The following is a 23,572-nucleotide window of genomic DNA, read 5'->3' as shown; positions in this document are numbered from 1 at the left end:
GGATTAAAATACTACCAGGACTTTTTTTCTGTTGTATTCCTTTATTTTCCTATATAAAAATCAGATGATTGCTACATTTTAAGTAAAGTGCTGATTTAGGATTTTTGTCCCATGACTTTGAATCTGACATAAAATGAAAGAGAAAAAAGGATAAAAAGTAGGAATTATTTACAACAAATGCCCTAGAATTTAGTGAGGCTTAGCCTCAAGAAATTATGAATATAATTTTTAGGTAAAGATTTTTCAGTGTTTCTCCTATTAGATTTGTTAACATTTGAAGAAGCAATTGAATCTGATCTCAGAATCACAGGATAGTAATGGTTGAGTTCATCCTTCTCTAGGACTGACATTTCCTGAGAGGCCGGAGTCATGCTCATTTTACTCTAGGTCATCTCATCCTTGGGGCTTCTCCGCCTTTTCAGTAGCAATCTTTGCCCTGTTGGGTTACCCTCCTCCCTGCTTCCACCCATCCTTTTTTTCCCCTCAGTTCCCCTTTTTGTTTTATCTTCTCCCACCCTAATGTAAACTTTTGGGGAGTAAGAACCATCTTTCTTTTTAAAAATATCTCTAGTGCCTAGTATAGTGCCTAGGTGTAATAAGTACAATGAATGTTCTATCTATAATCTATTACATATGTGTATATATGTATTCATATGTACACATGTCTGTATGTTCAAAAGCTCTGCCTTTCAGCCCACTAGAAAAAAATTAAAAACATGAAGTAAAGTCACATGACTAAAGTCATACGAGTTAGTTACTGGCATAAACAGTACCAGAACTAAGGTATCTTGTCTTCCACTCCAATGTTCTTTCTCCTGCCGCCATAACTTTTCCTCTCTTCTTTGATTTTTGAGAATGCTTGAGTGTAATAAAGTTGTGAGATACAGAAAACCAAGTAGTGTACTAGTCAAAATATATTCTAAGCATGCCTGCTGGGTTGCCTAAAACAAATCTGATAATTATCGTTGCTATATACTATAACTGTCATGATCTTCATCTCTAAAATAAGGGTGTTGGCTGACATGATCATTGACTACAAACTCAGATCACGCACATTTCTGTGTAGATAAATGAGAAGCTTATATTTGATATCAGTCTATGACTGAACTTTAGCTGGATTGTTGGCTAATGCTCAGAGTCAAATTTATAGTGCTAATGACTACAAAGCTCCCATTATTTTTTCTAATGAAGTATATATTCAACAAATATTTTTTGAATGACTAAAATGTCTATGTTCCTGTGATGTGGACATACATTGTTGTCTCCCCAGAGAAGATGATGAACTATGTTGATTTGAGAACGTAACTCAGAAATTCTGTGGATTTGACTGGTTAGAGAGATCAAACACATTCATTATGCACCTGCTATGTGCCAGGCACTGGAGTTAAAAAAGGCAAAAATTTAAGTAATCCCTACTCTCCAGGAGCTTACAATCTATTGGGAGAAATAACATGTACATATATATATATAAGTATTTGCAAAATAGGTATATATACATATAGGATCTGCAGGTCAGCATCTTCTCTATTTCTTATAGTATTAGAGAGAGAAGTGAGAGATTAGGTGACTTGCCTAGAGTCACACAGCCAGAATGTGTATGATAAGAGGTAGGACTTTTTAGTTTTTTTAGTTCTAAGACCAGTTATCTCCACTGTACCATGCATACATATTTAGACATACAAATATATGCCCAGTAGTTAAATACAAGGTAGTAGTTTGGTTGGGAAACCACTTTTGGTTGGGATATCAGGAAAGATTTCACATATAAGATGGTGCTTGGGCTTTATCTTGAAGTGAGAATGAGGAAGAAGTGCTACAGCTTGAATAAAGGGAGAGTTTCTATAAAGTAGCAGTGATGGAATAAGTACATTTAAGGACTGGAGTTGGCCAGTAAAAAGGCACTGAGTTGAGGGAAGCTCCACATGTAGGAGGGAGATAAAGGTAGTTGAGCTGAACTGTAAAGCTTGGGAAGGGGAATATGTAGAATTAATCTGGAAAGATAGGTTGAGGCCATGTTGTAAAGGTCTTTAAAAGCTAGAGGAGTTTATAATTTATTCTGAAGGCAATAGAAAACCAATGGAGTTTGTTCAATAAAGAGGTCAGATCCATGCATAAGGAAAATCACTTTGGCACTTTCTGAGTGGGAGATGGATTTGAGTGGGGAGAGACCTGAGACAAGATGACCAATTAGGGCATGACACTCACTTTCTGTCTCTCTCCTCTCTCTGTCTCTGTCTCTTCTTTTTCTGTCTCTTTTTTGGAGAAGGGGTTTGAAAGGAAAAGAAATTTATTATCATGTTAAGGAAGACTGCTTGGGCTGATAGCAGTTTCTTATCTATCTTTTCCTTCTATCTACTTTTTCCCCTAAATGCTACTTTGCTTGGTGATCTTATCAGTTCTCTTGGATTCAATTATCATCTTTATTCAGGTGATCATAAAATCTATTTATCCAGTCCTACCCTCTCTCATGATCTCCAGTAAGTCTCACATCTCCAACTGCTTACTGTCCTGTGGTCATCTTAAACTAAATATGTCCCAAACAGAACTCAAAATTTTTTCCTTAAAACCCTCCTCTCTTTCTGTCTTCCTTATTACCATTGTTTTCCTAGTCACCCAGGTTCACAACCTAGGTTCACAACCTAGGTGTCATGCTTGACTCCTCACTCTCACCTCCAGTATCCAGTTGCCAAGTCTTGTCAATTTTACATCCATGACATTTCTTGTATATGTTCCTTTTCTCTCCTCTGTCACTGCCATGGTTCCAGTGCAGGCCTTCATCTCCTCATGCCTGGACTGTTATAATAGGCTACTGGTTAGTCTGCCTTCCACAAGTCTCTCCACCCTGGTCTATCCTGCATTCAGCTGCCAAAATGAGCTACCCACAGCACAGGTCTGACATGTCACCCCTCTGCTTAATAAATTCCAATGGCTCCCTTTACCTTGAAGATCAAATATAGCTCCCTTTGGCTTTTAAAGGCTTTCATAAACTGGCCTCCTTCTACCATTCCAATCTTCTTATACTTTACTCTCCTCTAAGTACCCTGTGATTCAATGACACTGGCCTCCTTGCTGCTCTTCACACATGGCAGTCCATTTCCAGACTGTATTTTGACTAGATGTCCCACATGCCTGAAATTCTTTCTTCACCTTTGCCTCCTGGCTTCCTTTAGGTCTCACCTCAAATCCCATCTTCTGCAAGAAATCATTCCTTAGCCTCCTTCATGCTAGTGCCTTTCCTCATTTTATTACTTCCAATTTATTCTATTTGGAGCTTGTTATATAGCAAACAGCATAGTTGTTTACGTGTTGTCTCCTGCATTAGACTCTGAGCTCCTTAAGAACTGGGACCGTTTCTCTGTATCCCCAACACTTTGCACAGTACCTGGCATCTAACAGATGCTTAATAAATGCTTGCTGACTTGATTTTAAATGACTTGTTTGCAGCCCGGTAGCAGGGAAATAGTAGATTTGGGATTCAAATCTAAGGTTTTTTGTTGTTGGGTTTTTGTTTTTTTACTTCAAATCCAGTGTTCTTTCCACTACATTATAATCATCCTCCTAAAATTTCCCTATGACTTTGTGTCACAAATACTTTGCAAACTATTTAATTCAAATTGTATAACTATGCTGCTATTTAATTCACATTATACAACTATGCTGCAGATAACTCGTACTCAAAACTTAAATCTTTGCATGTGAATTACTGATTCTGTTCCTAATTAGTGAAATTACTTGGGCTCTATCGAGGTTTTTGTCCTTCATGCCTAATTATTTTCCTCTTTATCCTATAGTGAAGCAATAATGCTGAATTTGTACATCCAGTTACTTCTTGGACTTTTGTTTGTGCTTTCTGAAATCCAGGATCTTATTTCGGCAAAGGAATAATAACTAAATAGCTTTCAGAATGGAAATTTCTCTTATGTAGCTTTTGAAGGGAATGAAATTTCATTCATGCCAAAATAGCATGAAAAAAATTAAAAATATTTTAGACAATGACAGGTTAAAAGATTCCCTACCTTTCCAAAGTGTGATTACCTTATTCCATTTGAATTTCCAAAACATAGAAGAAGAAAAAAAATTACCTTTGAGATACTGATATCTAGTACTGTCACCAAATGAAAACAGATCAATTCTTCTAAAAGATTTTCTGAAGGGGATGTGCTGTAGAATGAAATGAGTAGAATTGCACTGTCCTCGTTGCAGTGAAATCTATTTGCTTTTAAAGGTGGGTCTTCTGGATAGAAGCAGAAGATCTCAAATGAGCTCATTGGTCCAAGTCCTGGGGCTTCTTTCTACACCTCAGAAGCAGGAATTGTGGATAGTAGTTTGACCTCTGTTCCCCAAAGGGACAGCAACATCTGTCTCTCCAGAACCTTCAAAGGGTTGGTGGCTCACTCTTCAAGTTAGGAATGTAGCTGGCAATGACCTGCTTTGGCCAGCCATAGAATTTTGAAGCAGAACTTAATCAGGCCCCTCTGTTATCATGTCCTGCTAATAGCCATCATTAATATTTCATCTGTTTTCATTGTATTTTGCATCTTCTTTGTATATTTATTTGTCATAAGTATTCCATTTGCTTTCTTTAGATTATCCCATAAATGTAGTGGATATATAGAACTACTTCAGAGAGTGATTTTCCCCTACTTTTTGGTGGAGTGTTCATATGCAGAATCTGTGATCTACAGTAATTCTTATTCATTTGGAATGTAGTAATTTGTTCCTGTCAGCACAGGCATTGTTTTGTTGTTTTAAATTGCTGAGTTTTGTTTTTGTTGGCATGCTCCCCAATACAAATTGAGTGGCTGACAAAAATCTATTTGTATGACAGTTCAATCTAGATAGGTGCTCTCTGTTGCCTAACGGTACAATTTGGGGTCCCCAAGATCAAAGCTGACTGAATGCCAGGACTGGAGCAGAGCTTGTTCGTGCAGATAACAGAGGTAATCCATATTCCTCAGGTCCACAAATCAAACAAACAAAGGAGAAATATGTATGCACACCAGCTTGTTTGAGATGATTGTCTAGTAGCTTCTTTCTAATAACAAATGGGAATATCTAACCTATGAGAACAATAAGATTGCTGATATGAGGGATGCTTCTATTTGAAATTAAAAGGAAATGCCATATTGACTTATAAAGACAGACAGCGGTTTGTTGCTTAAAAATTTTCTCAGGGTATATTGGCTTTTCTTAAGGAAATTCTCCTTCCATTCTAACTTACAGTTATTCTGTAAGTTATTCTGAAAAAGGTTGTAGCTTGAGCCAATGCCTCTTCTGTGGCTTTTAGAGTTGCCTGGGATGGAGTTGAGGGGGTCACTTTTCTTCTCTAAGATGCAGTCAGGACTTTGCCCCCTGCAAACTCTTCTATATATCTTTCAAGGTGTCGATGAAACTTTTCTGTGAAAGTTATCCCACAAATATAATTTGTGTATAATAACCTGGTTGAAATGCCCAATAGAAAAAGATCATAAGGAAAGAAATTGAGAATACTCTTTGTTGTAATATCTAGGAAATATAAGGGCTGTAGGTAACTTGCATGGCATAAGGCTTTAATACCTCTGTTTTTCTCATCTACAAATTGTAGCCTATTCTTTCATTCATTTGTGAATATAGAGCTAAATCTTGAACATTTTATAAACCAATTGGCAAGGGTATATATCATTTCACTGGATGTTTTTTTTGGGGGGGGGTTGGTGAGGCAATTGGGTTAAGTGACTTGCCCAGGGTCACACAGCTAGGAAGGGTCAATTGTCTGAGGCCAGATTTGAACTCAGGTCCTCCTGAGTCCAAGGCCGGTGCTTTATCACTGTGCCACCTGCCTGCCCCGGTATATATCATTTCAAAATTTAAAAAACTACAGATGACATCTATAATAACATAACTTAAATGTAACTTCATCTTTTTAAGGTACAACTGAAGCCACCAAAGATATGGGATTTGAAGAGGGATCAGAATGATTTTTGGGGAAAAGTTCTCTTCAGGTTTTTAGTTGTATTTTCAAAGGGGTCAGAAGAACAGATTGAGTAGGATGAAAGGAGATCATTTCATTATAATTATGAAATTGTGGTTTTAAAGTGTTAAATTATAAGTAATATCTTTTCAGAAGAAGTTTTAGTTTTGTGTAGAGAGCTAAAATAATGTAATGTCTGACAATAGAAACAAAGAAGATAGATTTTAAGCACTAACATTTAAAACATCTCATTTCTTCCAAGTATGTTATATTTACTATGTGATAATAATTTGCTCACTAGCTATAAGGTTATAATTCCATTTAAGTACTCTTCTGTGCCCTTAGATACTGGAAAATACACTAAGATTGGTTTATAAAGAGAACTCTAATTGAAAAATTAAATTATTCTATTTAAGAAACATCAGGATAAAAGATTGTGAATTATTTATAAATTAATTTCTCCCCACTGGACATAAAAGGATAACATAGAATCTAGTTTTTGAAATATAACATATTATGAATCTTATTTTATAACAATGTGCTATCTTATTGTAAAAACTAATTTTTATTCTGCAGGTCTAAAATGACTCATTGCAATATAGAAATGATTTTGCTTCCTACCACAACCAATCTGTTCCTCACTGAAATTTACTAGATTTTGTTTTGTTTTTAAATATTGTATAGATATTTTAAAGATGGTATAATAATTCATTTTGGATGAAAAAAAAGTCATTGCTTAGTTGAAGTATTTTGGAATGAAACGGAAAAAAATTCTTCAAAACTTTGTGTTTAATTTAAAAGCATAGTTGATGTGACTGTCATTTTAAGCACCAATACAGAGCCCCATATTATATAAAATTATGTAACATATGCATTTTTTAAACTCCTGGTTTAAGCTCCACTGCTTATTTTTGAATGACAAAATTTAGGGTCATGCATCTCAGGGTAATAAGAGTCTCAAGATTCCATCATCTGTCATCCATCCTTTACATGAAACACGACTCTCTCTTTTATGATATCTACTTTCTTGGCTTTGTTCAAGATTTCTAGAAACTCTATTAAATTAGTATTGATAAAATCAAATAACAAAATACAAATGGAAAAACTTGTTGGATTTCTCCAAATACCAAGGCAGGAGAGCTGTGTAATATATTTACAAGCCCTAGATCAACAAGCTTTAATTTGGTCAGCTAAAAACTAAGAGCCTTTTTTGAAGAACATTATTCCTAGAAATCATGTATGGCACACTAATTTGAATTCACTTTATTAAGTTGTATAGATGGTGGTCAGACATATGTAGATATAATCTTCAAATATCAAATGTATTCCCTCCCAAATTCACCAATATGCAGTATGTATAATTTCAAGGGAATAAGCTTAACCTTTGACTCTAAGCTCTCCCTTGAGCAAAAGTAAGCCATGTTTAGAGGTATGATTGCTTAGGAGAAACAGTAAATTAGTTTGTTATATTGCAGTTTTATCACTTTTGACTAAACCATTAAAAGGTATAAAACATGTGACAGTGGTATATCTACAGTTTACCATATTGCATGGAATTTGGCAGAATCTAGGGTTGAGAATTGAATACTCCAACCACATTGTTAAAACGTTGTTTCACCAATAATGTGACTCTGCTGAACAGACTTCAAGGACAGTTTTAATACTATTTCTAGGATATTTTCCAGTATATCAGATCTTATAGGTGCTATGCTACATACATCCTGATACTTCTCAGTAATAGCTGCTACAACCCTTTTAGGGTGGCTAGGTAGCTAGATTGTTCTAGATAGTCTGAAAGGGTTAGTTTCCAGAAGTAATTAGTTAAACCCACAAGTGTAGTTACAACCTACCCTGTAAGATTAGGCCTTTTATGAAATAAAAACTCTGACCCCCAACAAGTATTTATGGCATTTATATACGTAAATATTGCATTTTAGGTTTAATTCACCAGTAACATAATCATTTTAATGAACACCTTTCTTATGTGAAGTTACTATGGTATAACTTATTAAATGTTGTATTATAGAGTGAACCATGTCACAAAAACATGAAGTATTGTAGATAGAGGAAAGGAAGGAGAAAAAGTCATCTGGGCCTCTGTGTGATCTAGTTGCTGTTTTAGCTCTACCTCATTACCAGCTTCACCTCATTACCAGCTCTATGTCCTTGGGCAAGTTCACTTCATCTGTCTGGACCTCAGTCTTCCCTTCTGTAAAATGAAGGTTTTGGACTAGACTCTCTCTCTAATAGTCTTTGATTCAAGGAAGCTAGGAGATTCTTGGAGTAAGTCATCTCTAACTTTTAGAAGCAAGATTGTGCCCAGATTAGAGAATGTTATTTAAGAATCAAATTGATGCTTAATAAATGCTTGTTGATTGAATTGAATTGAAGGAATGCCTTTCATTGTAACCTCCAGCCCTGCAAATAAAGCCTTTTTATTTCTAACTAATAGGTTATATGAGTCATTCTATAATTATATTCATTTACATTTTATTCATGCTGTCCCTTTCAGTTATGAATAAAATATCTCCTGAGTAGCATGCACACATAGAAGAATTTTGCTTTCAGTGTATAGCTTTTAAATATTTTTACTAAAGCACAAAGGATAAAATTATTTATTATTTCACAATTAAGAAACATTTGGCAGGTTTAATTCATTTCTATTGTATGCTATGTTATCAAAAATGTTGGAAACTGTACAGTTTCCTCATAGACAAATATAGTAATTTGCTGGCAAGCTAACAAGAATATAGCCATGGCCACATGTTCTGCTTAAAAGAGAATCAAATATATATCTTAGTCAAAAGTACAATAGTACTCATTTCTTATGTTGCTTGAAATATGAAAGTATGATTTCACTTTTAAACTTCGAAACACTAAGGGGAGAAATGAAGGCACTCAGTGTCATGATTGACATAGCAATGAGACAGTCTAGGTTCTTGAAATAAATAAAATTGAGTGAAATATTTTTATAATTATTAGCCCATATGTATTGCATTTATGTATAATGTACACATGACCATTTGTAAAATAATTATAAAATATGCTAGTTTCTATTAAGTAGTAAAAAAGAATAAAGATGGAATAATGTATTTATGTTTCTATATGTTGATAATTCAAAACACAAACATTTATGCCATTACAAAGTTAGAAAACCATATAATAATAATAATATCTCAGACTGAAATAAAAAAGAATATGTAGAAAAAAGGAAAAAATTCCTAAACTTGACTTCTTTTTTTTTTCTTTTTCTTTTCCTCAAATAAATTCAGGTCCATGGCCTTTCAAATCAGATAGCTCTTTCTGTTAATGCATGCCAAGATGCAATGAGTTACAATTTTCTTACAGGTGACCTGTCTTCCCTACCATACTAGAAGGCAGGCTAGCATTAGCTATCTAGGTGACATGAACATGGTCCATTGGCCATGCATAGAACTTGGTTGTTGTTTTTCTTTATTAAGCTGTAGTGTTCACCAACATGTGGTATGTACAATTTCAAGGGAATGAGCTTGACCTTTAACTCTAAGCTCTCCCCTGAGCAAAAGTAAGCCATGTTTAGAGGGATGATTGCTTAGGAGAAACAGATTGGCACTTACTCAACAGGATGACTTCCTTCTGCTTATTTTGTATTATCATTTACCATTAAAAGTTTGATTTGGTCATACTATTGTTGTACAAGACCAGAGTTTCTAGCATTATGGCACAAAGGATATATATATATATATATATATATATATATATATATATATATATATATATATATATATATGGCCTTTTGGTATATTATATAGCAATATTTATTTCTATATTCGAAGACACACTTGATTAGAATGATATAGACATTGACTTTAACCAAATGACTACATTGGAAATTTCCAGGTATTTCACTGTAGATTGGTTTAATTATCTAATGCTTATTTAAAGACAGAACAAGAATTCCTAGTATTTACTGTGTGGTTGTATTTTCCTAAAGTCTTTTTTCCCCCTGTGTTTGGTTCTTGACAATATATTGCTGCTTTTCATATTTGGATAGATATATACATATGTATGCATGTCTATATGTACATATATACACATATAAAATATCTGTTAATCTAATTTATACACACACAAACACAGTTATTTCCTGATGTGTTTATGTTAAAAAGAACTAAAAGTTAATACACAAAGAGCTACAGAATATCTAGAAAATGAAATTGCTTCTGTTGACATTCTCTTTCTTTTGATGATGTTGAAGTTGGGACATATGAAATCCAATTTCAAATTATATCATCTTAATACATTATTTGTCATCCTGGATGGAATAAATTGAAGATAAGTGTTTATATGTTAACAATAAAATACCATTTCCCCAGTAATTTACCTAGTTTTTACTTCATGTATGTGTTAATATATTTTTAAACTTAAATTGGTTTGATTAGAATTGACTAGAATGATTGATTATTCAATGTCTGTTGTGTTGCAACAGAATAAAAACTAATAAAAATGCCATCATATTACTTGGTACCAACATGTAAAGGTTACATTTCATGCCTTTAATAATCCTCTTAAGATCCTGTAGGTGGAGGAGAAGGGTGTTGAGGCTGGTACAATAGAAATGAAGTTAGGAATGGGTGCTTGTGCACTAAAGTCAGAATTTAATCTGGAATTAAGTGTATTTAAGAAAATGCCATCTTAGCAGTATGATAGTATTTTGGTAAAACTGGATAATATCTGGTAGAAAGATGAATGATAAATACCCAAATAAATTAGCGATAAATATTATTGTTGATGTATAGGACTTGACAGAAATATCTAGAAGTATTAATTATTTTTTTATTTATTTGTATGACAAATAAAAAAGAAATAAAAGGTATCATTGTTTATAAATGTGGCAATATACTAATGAGTAATTAAAGTAGAGAACAAGGAAAATTAGATCAATTGGAATGAGAATGGAGTCAAAATTCTGTGACCCAAATGTTTAGAAATAGATTACCTTGGGCACCTTTTTTTACAGTTATAGCTTATTTGTTTTACCACATAAAGCTATAGTTGTATGCTATGAAGATGGTTTCTCCTCCCTTCCCTTCTGATGTAGCTGTATAGGTATTAATTTAGCAAAATATCCTGTCTGCCAGGTGTGGGAACTAGCTGATTTTATTGTAATACCAGATCATTACTTAATTCATATGCAACATAGCACAGCACATGGAAAGCATTATAAATCTATTTACAATGTGGCTGGTCTGATGATAACATTGTATTAAATTCCCAGGTGAGGCAATTTAAGCAATTGCTTTGCCATGTGCACGCCATGGAAATTAACTTCTCGTATGCTTTAGTAATAAACCAACTTCATTGTTATGCTTCTATTAGTGGTAGATTGTCGAATCCTCAGTCTGGTTACATGTACCCTACTTCACATGTAGAATCATACAGGAGGTGGTACAGCAGATCACAGTTCTTAATTAGTTTAAGCTAAGTTAATTCATTTTGTTTCTAATTTAGCAGTGCCTGTCCATGAACATATTCAGTTCAGTTGGGAAATGTTAAGGCTCGGGTCAAGTAGACAGATTGTTTCAAGCCAAATTGCCAGACAGAACTGAGCAAGTGTATCTGTTTGAACTTGGCTTTAAGAAAATCAACCAATCAGTATGCAAAAATCTCGTTTATATACCAAGTGAGAACTGCCTGGAATCTGAAATTTCCCCCTTGCAACCACTGGCTCTTTTTTTTGGTCTCCAGAGAAACTTTGTGCCTCCAACTTCTTCCAAAAAATAACCAGTACTTTTTTTTAATTGTCCTCTATCTTTCCAGGCCTGCATGTAACCTCGAGATTATCAGTGAGTGCCAATGTAGGTTTCCTGATGGAAGGATAACCCAATTTCACACATACACACAACCAAATGTGAGAAGAAGCTATGGTATTTAGCAAATCTTTGTGGAAAAATATTGTCAGTTGGAGCTTTTCAACCCATGTGGCACAGTCCAGAAATTTCCCTGGATTACAAACTGCACAGAGCTTCTCTCTTCTCCAGAAGCTCACATATGAAGCGCCAGCAGACAGTGGTAACTGACAACTAAGACTAAAAATGTTGACAATTTCTTGATTTGCCTGGTTAGCTTATGTATAGAAGTCATTAACTATTTATAAAATGCATTATGAATTGGGTTCCTTCAAACTGGAGCTGAGTGTGTGACATTTCCAGCTCAAATTCTCATGCTTGCATTTGGCTAAAGTACAAATTTATATACAGTTGATAGAAAAGTAAAAAATATTTTAGTTAGGATTATCTAATTATAGTAGATAATTCATTTTCAATAATGTTGAATCACAAATACTGACATTCTTTATAGTATATGGCAAAGTTATATTGTGTTGTTGTTTGTTTTTTTTTAATAAGATCAAACCAGTTGCTGGGTGGGGGGGGGTGATCCTAGTCAAGCAATTTATCATTCAAAAGTATTTGTTCTTTTATATTCGATTAATTTTGCAATCCTATAGTCTAAAACCTTATCTTCTTTCTCCCCTAATCAAACATTACAAATACTATATTTTAATTTTCAAATTTTTGGAAATAATTATGAGAGGGGAAATGGAGGCACCCAAAGTCAGTATTTATAAATAATTATATAAGGGCATTTCAATTTTCTTTAAAAAAAAAACTCCTAAGCATAAATATTTAACTTTTCTGTGTCTTCTATTACATTATGTCCATCAAGAGCTCCTTTTGATATTTGAAATGATCTGTGCTTTACACTGTTAAAATAAAATTTAAAATAAAGTGATATGATAGGCCAGTTTGCAAGTTCTGCATCTTTAAAAAAAACAAAAACAATTATACTATCTAGAGCCATCAAATGCTTCTTTTTGCCTTCCAAATTGTAAAAGAATGAGATTTTTGCATAAACATACCCTAAATTTGAGGAAACCTGACCCCAAACCAGTTTACTAAACTGCTATTGAGCATAACTACCTTAAGTCCTGGTCTTCAGATGAAGAAATGGATGGTAACCAAAATAAGATTGAATAGTTACTGCTATACACTTGTAATTTCCTCTCCTTTTTGAAGTATATCAAATAAAAATACCACAATAATATAATTGAACAATCTATGCCAATTTGTTGGCTTTTGGGTGAAAAAAGAGAAAAACAAAAACAATCTCCAGATGATATTCTTGCATACTGTGGAATGTTTTAGTCCCCTATAGTGATGAAATGAATAATTAAAACGGCAGCTCTGATACCACAGCCTGTTTAAAGGTTCTCATTTCCTTTAATGCTGTAGAATACTTTTTGCTTAGCTAGTTTGAAACTGCTGTGGCTGAGATCTCCAAATGGGTAAAAGAAAGATTTGGCATGATTTAAATATTGTAGTAGGTCCCTGATGTGCTCTGTCCTTCTACATCAGCTTTAATTTCAACATGATTCAGTATTAAATCAATAGACATGGCTAGATAAGAAATAATTCAGTGAATGGGAACAAGAGAAGAGTGCTATTTGATAATGGCAATCAGGTGTGATTGGTACATTAATTGATTGAATTTGTTTCCTCATTAGCCCAAAGCTTAACTTCCTAGCCTCAGTTTCTCCTTTTATAAAGATTTAATCATGCTGTCTAAAACTTATCATTTGTCAATGTACAGTATCTATTTTACTTGATTTATTGATTGATCCTAGGTTAAAAATATGTCTTTAAAGCCACCACCACTTTCTGCATTATGAAAAATCTGCAGAATCTATATATCCTTTAAGTTTATGGCCATGTGATGTGATAGAAAGAGCACTGGATTTGAAGTCAAGAGACCTGGGTGTTTATTCTTGGTTCTACCCCTGACTCTCAGAACTTAGACAAGTTTTTTCATCTCTGTGGGGCCACTAGTTTCCTCTTATGTAAAGTGAGAGGAATTGGAGTATTTCCTCTCTTAGATCCCATCCAACTCTAATGTGCTATGATTCTTTCTTTAAAGAATCTTGATAATCCATTCTGCTGAAAAATTGAAGTGTTATTATTTAACTAATTTCAGTTACCATTTTGTATGTTTTGTTTGTTTCAATTTACCTATTAGGGTAAGCAGACTAGCCGACCTATACTTAGTCATAAATGCTGATTTTTCCAGCACATTCTTCATCAGGTAGGGAATTAGGAGTTATAATTCCAAAGAGAGGAATATATTGGGGGAAGGAAGTAGCTTTTGGTGAAGTCAGGTGATCTACTGTTTCCTAGCCTTTTCTTTACTCATGCCTTTGCTCAGTCATTTCAGAAGCAAAAAGGGTAATGAGGTAACTGTGGTAGAAATAATGATGTTGAGAATAATAATGAATAGGTCATTCCAGTTTAACCACTTGTCTTCATGATTTCCCAGCATTTTCAGAACTGTTTTTATTTGAAGAAAACAGAAAATGCTTATTTAAAAGTACTTTCATGGCCTGAAAAGTCTACTGAGTACAGTCACAAGTGACTTGTCTTAACTTAGTAGGATTATTAAATTTAACCTCTTTTATGTTTTACATGAATAACAATCTGATACATGAAAGGCATCTCCCCTTAACCCCATTGTCTTTTTTATTCTTTCTTCATAGACCATCACAAGCAGAAGACCTAGAAATACACATACACACTTCAATTTTAAACTATGCTATGAAACATTGGTTTCAGATGGGAAGTGTTTGAAAATTCCTTCTTCTGTTTAATAACATCACAGTCCTGATTGATTTTACAAATTGCAGAGAATAGAATATGATATTATAATAGTAGTCAGTCATAGAAAGACAAAAATCATATAATTCATCTCATGCTAGACTGTTGAAAACTTCCACATATTTTTTGCCTTGATCACAACCAGGAGACTTTTTCCCTCCTCAGATAATTGTTTACTTCAACTTAATGGCCTTATTTTAATGATATACAATAGATAGTATACAACTTCTTTTAATTCCATTAATGATAGTGAAGTGTATTACATTATACTTTGGAGTATATTGGAGGACTGTTGGCAAGTTGTTTGTTTGTTTGGTTATTTTTACAGATGATTTTCATTGAAACTCTCAAGTTCAAGAACTTTCAATAACTTTGACTTGCAGATTTTAGCAAATAGGTATCCATTAGGGGGCTCCCGAGGTTTAAGATGATCAGCCTTGATACCAAATAATGCTTCAGCGCCTTTACTTCCTAACGCTTCTCTCTGTCTTTTTGTTTTGTTTTGTTTTACAGAAAAGGTCACGGATCGCCTACAGTGACGAAGTACGGAATGAGCTCCTAGGGGATGATGGGAATTCCTCCGAGAACCAGGTAGAATGCTAATCAGGAAACCCCGGTGGGTGGCTGGAGGGTGAAGGAGGTCAGTGGCACACTGGGCTTCTCAAGCTGCTCCTTAACAGCATTAGCAACAACTCATGTGGAAGTGATACTGTTTAATGCAAAGCTGGAGTCTTAATCAACTTCAAAATGTTTCTTGGAGATCTTACATTTAACCCTTTACCTTGTGATCACTGTCTGCTATCTTTAAAAAAATCTTTTCTTCTCTTTTCTTTATTATTTAGTACTTAAAGAATAACTTGAAACACACTGTTTGCAGACAAAGACAAGGTCTTCACCTCAAACACAAGTAAAAGGAATAAAAAAGTACATAATACAGCTTTGATAATAAAGCATTATAATTAAATCAACACTTACAGGCCAAAGAAATGAGAGTAAGCTTTCAGAATTCAACAGAGGAGAGTGGCCTCCTCATTATTTGACAGCTTAAAAAATAATAATAAATTTATCAAAATTTAGATTTTAAGTGTAACACTATGAGAGAAACTAGGACATTGTTATAGAGAGTATATTTGTATAGAAATCATTTTTATGACAAATGCCTCTTTGAAAATTTATTATGTCACTGTAAATGATCCGCATAATCCAAAAGAAAGCACAGTTTCTTCTAACTGGGTCATATAGTTTGACTATCAGTTCCAATTGGGGCCTAAATTTAGTCCTGTATTTACCGATCTAATCAAATTCTTGCTTTCTGTTTTCTGAATTAAAACTGTAGCCATCTTTAGACTAAGTATACTTATTTAGTAAGTGTAGGTTAAATGTATGGCTTAAAAAAAAATAAGGAGCCTAAATGCAAAGGTTACCTGCAAAAAATTTTTCAAGTAGTTCTGCTCTCTTTACCAGTCTAAAAGAAATAAACAGTATATAACCTGAGCATATTTATTAACATTACTTTATCAAATGGCATTCAGGTCTTTACTTGGACCAAATTAAAATGTACATGACATCTCTTGAGTAAACTAAACTTGCATATTGACGCATAATAATTTATTCTATAAAAATTTCATATTTCTATTCCATTCTGAGTAGATGTATTAGAGAGTGGTACACACCTGCACAATGTTAGCATCTATTTATCTATTCCAATGTTGATATTAGAAGTCATTAAGTATAGAGACTTTGCATGTGAGAATATTTTTTTTTTCCAAAGGGAAGAATCACCTAGCTAGATATATTTGTTTTGTATATAGATTCTTCCTTCTCCATTCCCCAACCCCCCCCCCCCCAATATTTAGATGTTATCAGTATGGGTTCAGACATGTAAACATGTTAAGATATGACTTGGGATTTCAGGCCCTTGACTGAAATGTGAGAATACCTAAGGAAAAAAAAAAGTGGTGAGTACATCAGAGATAAAAGGGGACTTGTGATAAAGGGGGTTTACTCATAATAGATTAAATAATGTGTAAGGATGAGAAGAGAATATTCTCTTTTTGTGTTGTTAAAGAAGGTTTAGTTTGTTCATAAGTATTTAATTTATCATGATTTTATTTCTATTTTTGCTACAACAAAAGCATTATCTTGCCTTTAAACCTCCCAAATGATAGAATGCATATTTCCCATGTCAACTCCTTTAAAAGCTATAGATCATCCCCTCATTTGAAACTACTGCTTAATGTAGAAGAAATAGAGTAGGGGGAGTTTCTGCCTGGTTCAGAATCCGTCTTTGTAAGAGATGTTGTAGTACTGTGACAGTGATCCCATCTTTAACATGTTCTCTTCTCTCCATGGACATTTTATGTGCCTCAAACATTTGCCTCATATACCTGTAAGCCTGATTTTTTTTAATGCCTAGAGAAAAATATTCCACAAAAATAGGGCGCATTCATATTTTCAGAATTGTTCAAATTATAATCCTGTCACCTTAAAGTGATTATGCAGAGTTTTCTCCTGGACTCAGATAAAGCAGGCTTACAAATTCTGAGAGTGCTTGGAAAACCTGAAGTTCAGTTGTAAGGAACTGTCACTTCAATAAATACAGTGTGATAAATTATAGTCATAAGTACATGTAGCTGTTAGATTGTGACTTTTGTGAACTTTTCAGTATGGAATTGGAATTAGGTGTGATAGACTCCCCCCCACCCCCACCCCAACACTCAACTTTTGGGGGTATTTTGCTGCCAAATCAAACTTTTCCCCAGGTAATGGGGGAAATCATTGAACCTGGCATTTATGAAATAATGATTCCAGGGGGAGATATTCATACCCCAGTCTCCTCCACAACCAGGTGTGACCACTTTCTTGTGCATCATTCTGTATTCAGACTCTAGAATAAAAAGTGGAGCTATTCTTTTAAAGCAATGGCTTTAACCTGGCACTGAATATAAATTCTCATATATCAATCAATGACTATGAAAATAGATATATGTTAGAACTAAATATACATGTTTTCCTATCTATGATAAGTTTATCTTCAGAGATTTGTTTAGGAAACATAATCTGATTTTTGGCATTTTCAGTGTTTAGATTGAACCTCTTGTTAATTTAGATAAACACTTAGAGGTAAGCAGAGTGAAATAGTTAACCTAGCAACTTGCTATTGACTTAAGGTTTGCACCTTAACAATAAGATTTTTTTAAAAATAATTCAGACAAGAAAAAATAATAAAATTGAGTATTAAGATGGACAAAATGGTAAATAAAATAAGCTAAGTGGAGACCAAGTGCTTAATTATTGTCCTTCTCTTCCTATGAGTGACTCCTTTGAGAATTTAGAAAACTGCAAATACAGTGACCATTCCTTCTTATTCCTTCAATACTTTACAATGAAATGACTTGGTACCTAAAACTTTTATAATAACATGTAGGGTTATAATAAGCTAATTAACTGTAAATATATTGATTTACTTTTAGGTATATAAAAATTACAGTTACTTCCCTTACTAAAGTATGCCAAAATTTCATAAATTAAGAATTTTTAAAAATTCTATCTTTGATGTCCTTCATACTATTACACTACTTCATTTGACTCCATGCTGTTTTAATAAAGTAATTACTTTGCTTTGTACAAATTAATTCGTTCCTGATTCAAATCCAGTGAGTACAATCAGATGGGGCTCATTTCTGATTTACAAAGGAGAAACAAAACTATCTACTCTGCATGTTAGAATTGCGTTTGGGTTATCAGCTTTCCCAGGAATGTTGTCTTAAGCATTAATAGTCTATTATTTTCAAATCATATTTGCCATCCTGACTGGCAGCATTTATTAGTGCCTTACAAGAGTTGAGTTCTTGGATATAGAGATACTGCACTTAGAATGCTATCTTCATTTTAACATGCACTAAATTATTTCAGTTTAGTAAGGACCATTCCTTCACCAAAAAAAGAAATTACAAGGTTCAATTGATGTCTTTTGGTATTAAAGTATCATGATGGGACAGTTGTGAGTCCAACTTTTTTCCATTTGAACAAGATTATTCTTTTATTTTCCATGTGCAAAATACATTGATTAATAATGAATCCAAGACCATCCTAAATGTGTTAAAAATCAAATATAGAGTAGCATATTTACAAATTCTTGCTGAAATATTTGTGGTAAACCAGTATTTTGCTGAGATATGATTACTTAATTTCTTAACTACAAGGTTCTCTTAAGTTCTGATTTGGACTTGCTGTGCATAAAGTGTGTTAAACTTCAGCTCCAGACCAGGGGGTGAAGTCGGTCAATTTAATTCCCCAAGATCTAAAGAAGGTCGGTATCATTTCATATAGCCCTGGCAGAGCAGATCATTACCAGACACAAATCTGTTCGTTACGTGCTGAGGGTTTATAGCAAAATAAATAGACTGTCATCATAAGTTCAGAAAATTGTGTGTTCGACCCACGATAATGTGTAAAGGGCGTTTAATAGAGTTCAGCATTTATTCGTTATCTGTATGCGGACAGAGACGGCAGTCGCGTTATCAGCTTTAAAAAAATTCGGTAGTTTCCTCTGTCACGTGATGCACCTTACACGTACACACACACATACACACACACAGAGGCGTGTGCGCGCACACACTCTCTCACATGCTCTGAGGCGCAGTTTTGATTTTAGTCACAGCAGAAGGGCTTAACCACAAGAGATTCCACTGGTTCAAACCAGCGTAAACCAGATTTTTTCGGCCTACAAAGGAGCAGATTACCTCTTGTATCAAATTCTGCATTGAAAAAAAAAAATCTTTGTTTCAAACAGAAATGTCAATTATCATAACCCAAAATGGTGACTGTACATACTTTAAATACATTCATAATTGAGCAAATGATAAACTCAGTCAAAAATAAATTTATTAGGTTTGGAGCTAGTCTAATTGTTAATTATAAAAAATTTAACCATCTTTTGTTAATTTGAATGAATAGCTCTCAGCCTAAACTTAAAAAAAAAAAAAAGACAAAAAAATCCCTTCCATTACCTAGCTTAGCAGCAAATCCTGTGCAAAGCTTAAAGCCAGCCATGCAGCACAAACAAGATAGAACATTTTTTGTTTGGAAACTATTGAAAAAACAAATGGGAAGCATTTTTAAACACTCATTGAATATGGCAGGGTGGTATGCTCCAAATGGTCTCTATTGCAGAAGAGTAGTTTTAAACTTTGGCCCTTTAAGTATCATAGTCAACTGAAGAATGGTGACCCCAGAAAGAAAAGATAGCTGTGGGATCTGCTCCCAAATCAGCTCTTTCTGAGGCGAATTAATGTTTGCCTTTTTTTAAGGGTGAGGAAAAAAGGAAAAAGAAAAGGCCAGGTACTTGAGTTTAAAATTTAACTTCTTGGGTAAAAAGTAGTTTATTTTCTTATGACATGATTAGAAGCTTTCATCTTACATGCTGGATGGTTACTGAGCCAGCGAGCTTGCTAGTTGACTGTAATTACAACCACTTGTCCATTGTGAAGAAAGAAGAGTGAATTTTCTTTAAAAATAAATTTGTTAGGCATTTTTGGTATAATATATTCTTGTGAAAGGATTCCATATGGTTTTATATATTACTTCCTTGTTTATTTGGAAATGAATTCTTATAAAATAAGTGAAGAATCAGAATAATCTTGTGGGTTCATTGAGTTGGTGTCAAAAATCAGCTGTTGTTTTGAGAAAACCATGTTATAGTAGTGCACATTCTTTTTGAGAGAATTTTGGCAAACTCATTCCACTTTTGCTCCTGAAACAATGATCTAATTTGATGGATTGTACAAGATTAGTATTTTAATAAATAGATGAAATAATTATATAGATTTAATAACTAGTCTGTTAAATTTGTATATAGTTTGAAATAATAGGTCTTAAATTAAATGGAGAAAGAAGTGAGAATGCAAATTCAGGCTTGTAGCAGTTGTGTCCTTTATAGTTTGTTGTGTTGTGTTTATTTCATGGTAGGAAAAAAATGGCAATCAGCTCAACAGTTCACTAATATTTGCAGTGATTTAGGACTCTGTCAAGGAAGCATATCAAAATGTATTAGCCAGATGCATGGGCATTCATTTTTTTACTTTATAAATAATTTAAAACTTTACATGTGATGTTTAATTTTTAAAAAATTAAATGACCATAGTATCATAGAATTTACTAACATCACAGTTATGGCAAGAACTTGATTTTAGTTTGACTTAACAGAAACGATTCTGAAATATAAATAAGTTCAAAACACTTATTGTGTGGAGTAACTAGATTGAAATTTGAAGATGTTTTAAAATAAAAAAATATTGAGTTCATTTGCAGCAGTCTCATACAAAAAGAAAACAAAAATATCAATGCTAATAATTAAATTTATTTTTAATGTCAAATATCTTGTATTAAATGCCTTGTGGACTAAATAAGCATTCTCTTTCCTGACATAGTTCATTTATTTCTTAAAGAGAACATTATTACCACTTAATTCCATCCTAATAGAAGAATAGGGACACATGTTTTGTAGCTAATATGTAGATCTTTGATGTATCAGTTATTAACTGTGAAATAGTATAAACTAATAATCCGTTTGACTTGTTGTTAAAAATAGAAATCATTTGTCAAGACCTCAAATAGAAAAACATCCTAAAAACTTGTATATAACAAAACCTCTTCAGTGGTACATTCTTAGAAGAGAGGAACAGTAAACTTGTTTTTTTTTCTTTATAATATAGACTTCTATGAAGTCATTCCCCTTTATTTCATGATGGTGTCTTAGATGTACTTTAAAAGAGAATTTCACACTATTCTCTTTGTTTAATGTGACAGTGTGAGAAAGTGATCTTTATTCGTTCAAAAAACTCTGCGTGTAGTCTATGTTTAGGTTCTTTTAATGTGTTTGTCTGTGATTTTTAAATGCTAAACATGTAAACAGATAAATTGTCAATGTTAATTCTGTATCCTGTCATACAACTGATCTTTCTTTCCTGCCATTTCTTTCCTTTTTATCTTTTTTTTTTTTTTGTGCGTTCATGTTGCAGTTGATAAAATTACGTGAAGAGGTGAGTACTTTCTAGCTTTTGTTGTTGTTGTCTGGCTTTCTCATAAAGCTGAGTTTCTAAATCTCAAGTAGATCTCTTGGTTCAGTATTACAGGGAAATTGACAAAGCACAAGTATTGATTATATTGCTTAAAACCATCCTCTACTTTATGCATTTCCTCAGTGACTATCTATTTAAGAATACCTACCACAGTTATTAATATTGTTTGCTGGCACAGTGGAAACATAGACATATTCAAAGAAGGAAAAGGGATGAACAACAAAAGTATATCTTAAAGCTGGATCTTCATCATCTTTGAAATATAAAATTGGATAAGTTGTGAAAACTGTAACTTCATCTATTGTTTTTCTGAAAGTGGTTGATTTGGCAAATATCTTCATAATATTCTAATTAGCCACCTACTACATAAAAAAAAATTCTTTCCTTTACCTAGATATTGTTAAATGTAATATGAGATCCAACTAATTTATAATTCTCTTTGGGGAAATGTCTATTATAAATGCACTACTGGTCAATGTACCCAGATTCCTAGTTTTATCAGTGGCTTTAGTCATTGTTAAACAATATCTGTTTTATAGGAAAAGAGCATCAGAAGTGCCCTTATTTCTTGGAGCATGATGGTCTGCTTTAGAGTGCTGTTGGCCACTACTCCTAATGTATTTGAGATCCTGAAAATATTTATAGCACTGTTTCTTATGTTTTCTCCATATCTGTGAGGGATATTGTATCCTCTCAGGGGTATGTGATATATGATTACAGTTACTATGATTTTGATGAAGCATGATCGATCTTTGTTGCCATCAACTTTGGGTCGAAACAATAGCTTATATTATTGTTTTAAAACTAATTTTTAAATTATATGTTGTAACAAGAGCAGCCAGAGCTATCCTTGTGTGCAGCTTAACATTAGTGATGAGGAAGTTCTTGCTATAATGGTTTTGTGTTGTTTTAAGAATACTTCAGCATTTTCTAGGCTATTTTAATGCTGATTTGGGGACTTATGGATATAGTGGTTTTTACCAGCTATTCCTAACCAAGGTTCATTATTGATGCATTTTCATTAATAAACAGTAACTGGAAGGAAAAGTGAAGAAGAAATGTAGGCAGATTTTTGTATCCTATTTCTTTGTCCTTTTTCTACTCCCTACACATAAGCAGTTGACAATGTTAAGTGCATTTGTGTAAACCAAGTCCTGACATATAATAAGATTATGTGGCACAGTGGATGATTCATTCAAACCTACTTTTCCCATAGGACAATATTCTTCTATCAGTATATTTATTCCCATGGGACATTGTACGCCCAGATTTACATGAAGGTTACATTAAAAATTATTTTAGAGCTTGAATTTTCAAATGCTAATGGAATTAATTTTAGATCTCAAAGCCTTGATCAATATAAAGAAATTAGGTGAAGCTATTTCCCCCAAATTTAAGTCAGAAGTATGTTGACCAAAATGTGTTATGTTGCAAAAAACTAGCCTTTCAAGGGTCAGTATTTTCTCCAAAGGCCCTATATATTTGAGGATGAATTATGTGGCATTATATGTATCAGATGGAGAAGTTGGATATGTCGCATTTGCATTTTTAAAAATATATATATTTTTATATTTCATTAACTTACAGTTCTTCTTTTGTTTATGTTGGCAGCAAGTTTCCCAGGTTATTGATTCTTCTTCTTTGTTATGTTTTTGGAAACTGGAAACTGTAATGGAATTGTTATTGGAAATAGAATTAGATCATTCAACTAATGGAGTTGTATCCTGTGAAATATACCTTTAACTTACTTTGCTCTGAATGTAGTAGGCTATTTCTAGGCTAGATTACTCTGTTGCCTCCGCCTTAGTTTATGGTGTATTCAGAGTACACATGGTCCAGATAAGGTATTGATATTT

At 33.5% G+C, this 23,572-nt stretch overlaps 1 protein-coding gene across 4 annotated transcripts in view; it reads left to right on the top strand.

Moving 5' to 3' along the window:
• The window catches only part of VTI1A (vesicle transport through interaction with t-SNAREs 1A), a 416,764-nt gene that overhangs the window by 69,171 nt on the left and 324,021 nt on the right, over positions 1-23,572 (top strand). For 2 of the 4 annotated variants that reach the window (XM_043983903.1, XM_043983901.1), the window contains exons 4-5: positions 15,148-15,225; positions 21,657-21,677. In XM_043983903.1, the coding sequence (XP_043839838.1) occupies positions 15,148-15,225; positions 21,657-21,677 (99 nt within the window). The remainder of the gene's footprint in view (positions 1-15,147; positions 15,226-21,656; positions 21,678-23,572) is intronic. The other 2 variants (XM_043983904.1, XM_043983902.1) reach the window with 1 other exon arrangement.

This window comes from Dromiciops gliroides, chromosome 2, assembly GCF_019393635.1.
Source record: "Dromiciops gliroides isolate mDroGli1 chromosome 2, mDroGli1.pri, whole genome shotgun sequence".
NCBI lineage: Eukaryota > Metazoa > Chordata > Mammalia > Microbiotheria > Microbiotheriidae > Dromiciops > Dromiciops gliroides.
This window is presented reverse-complemented; position numbering and strand designations above follow the sequence as displayed.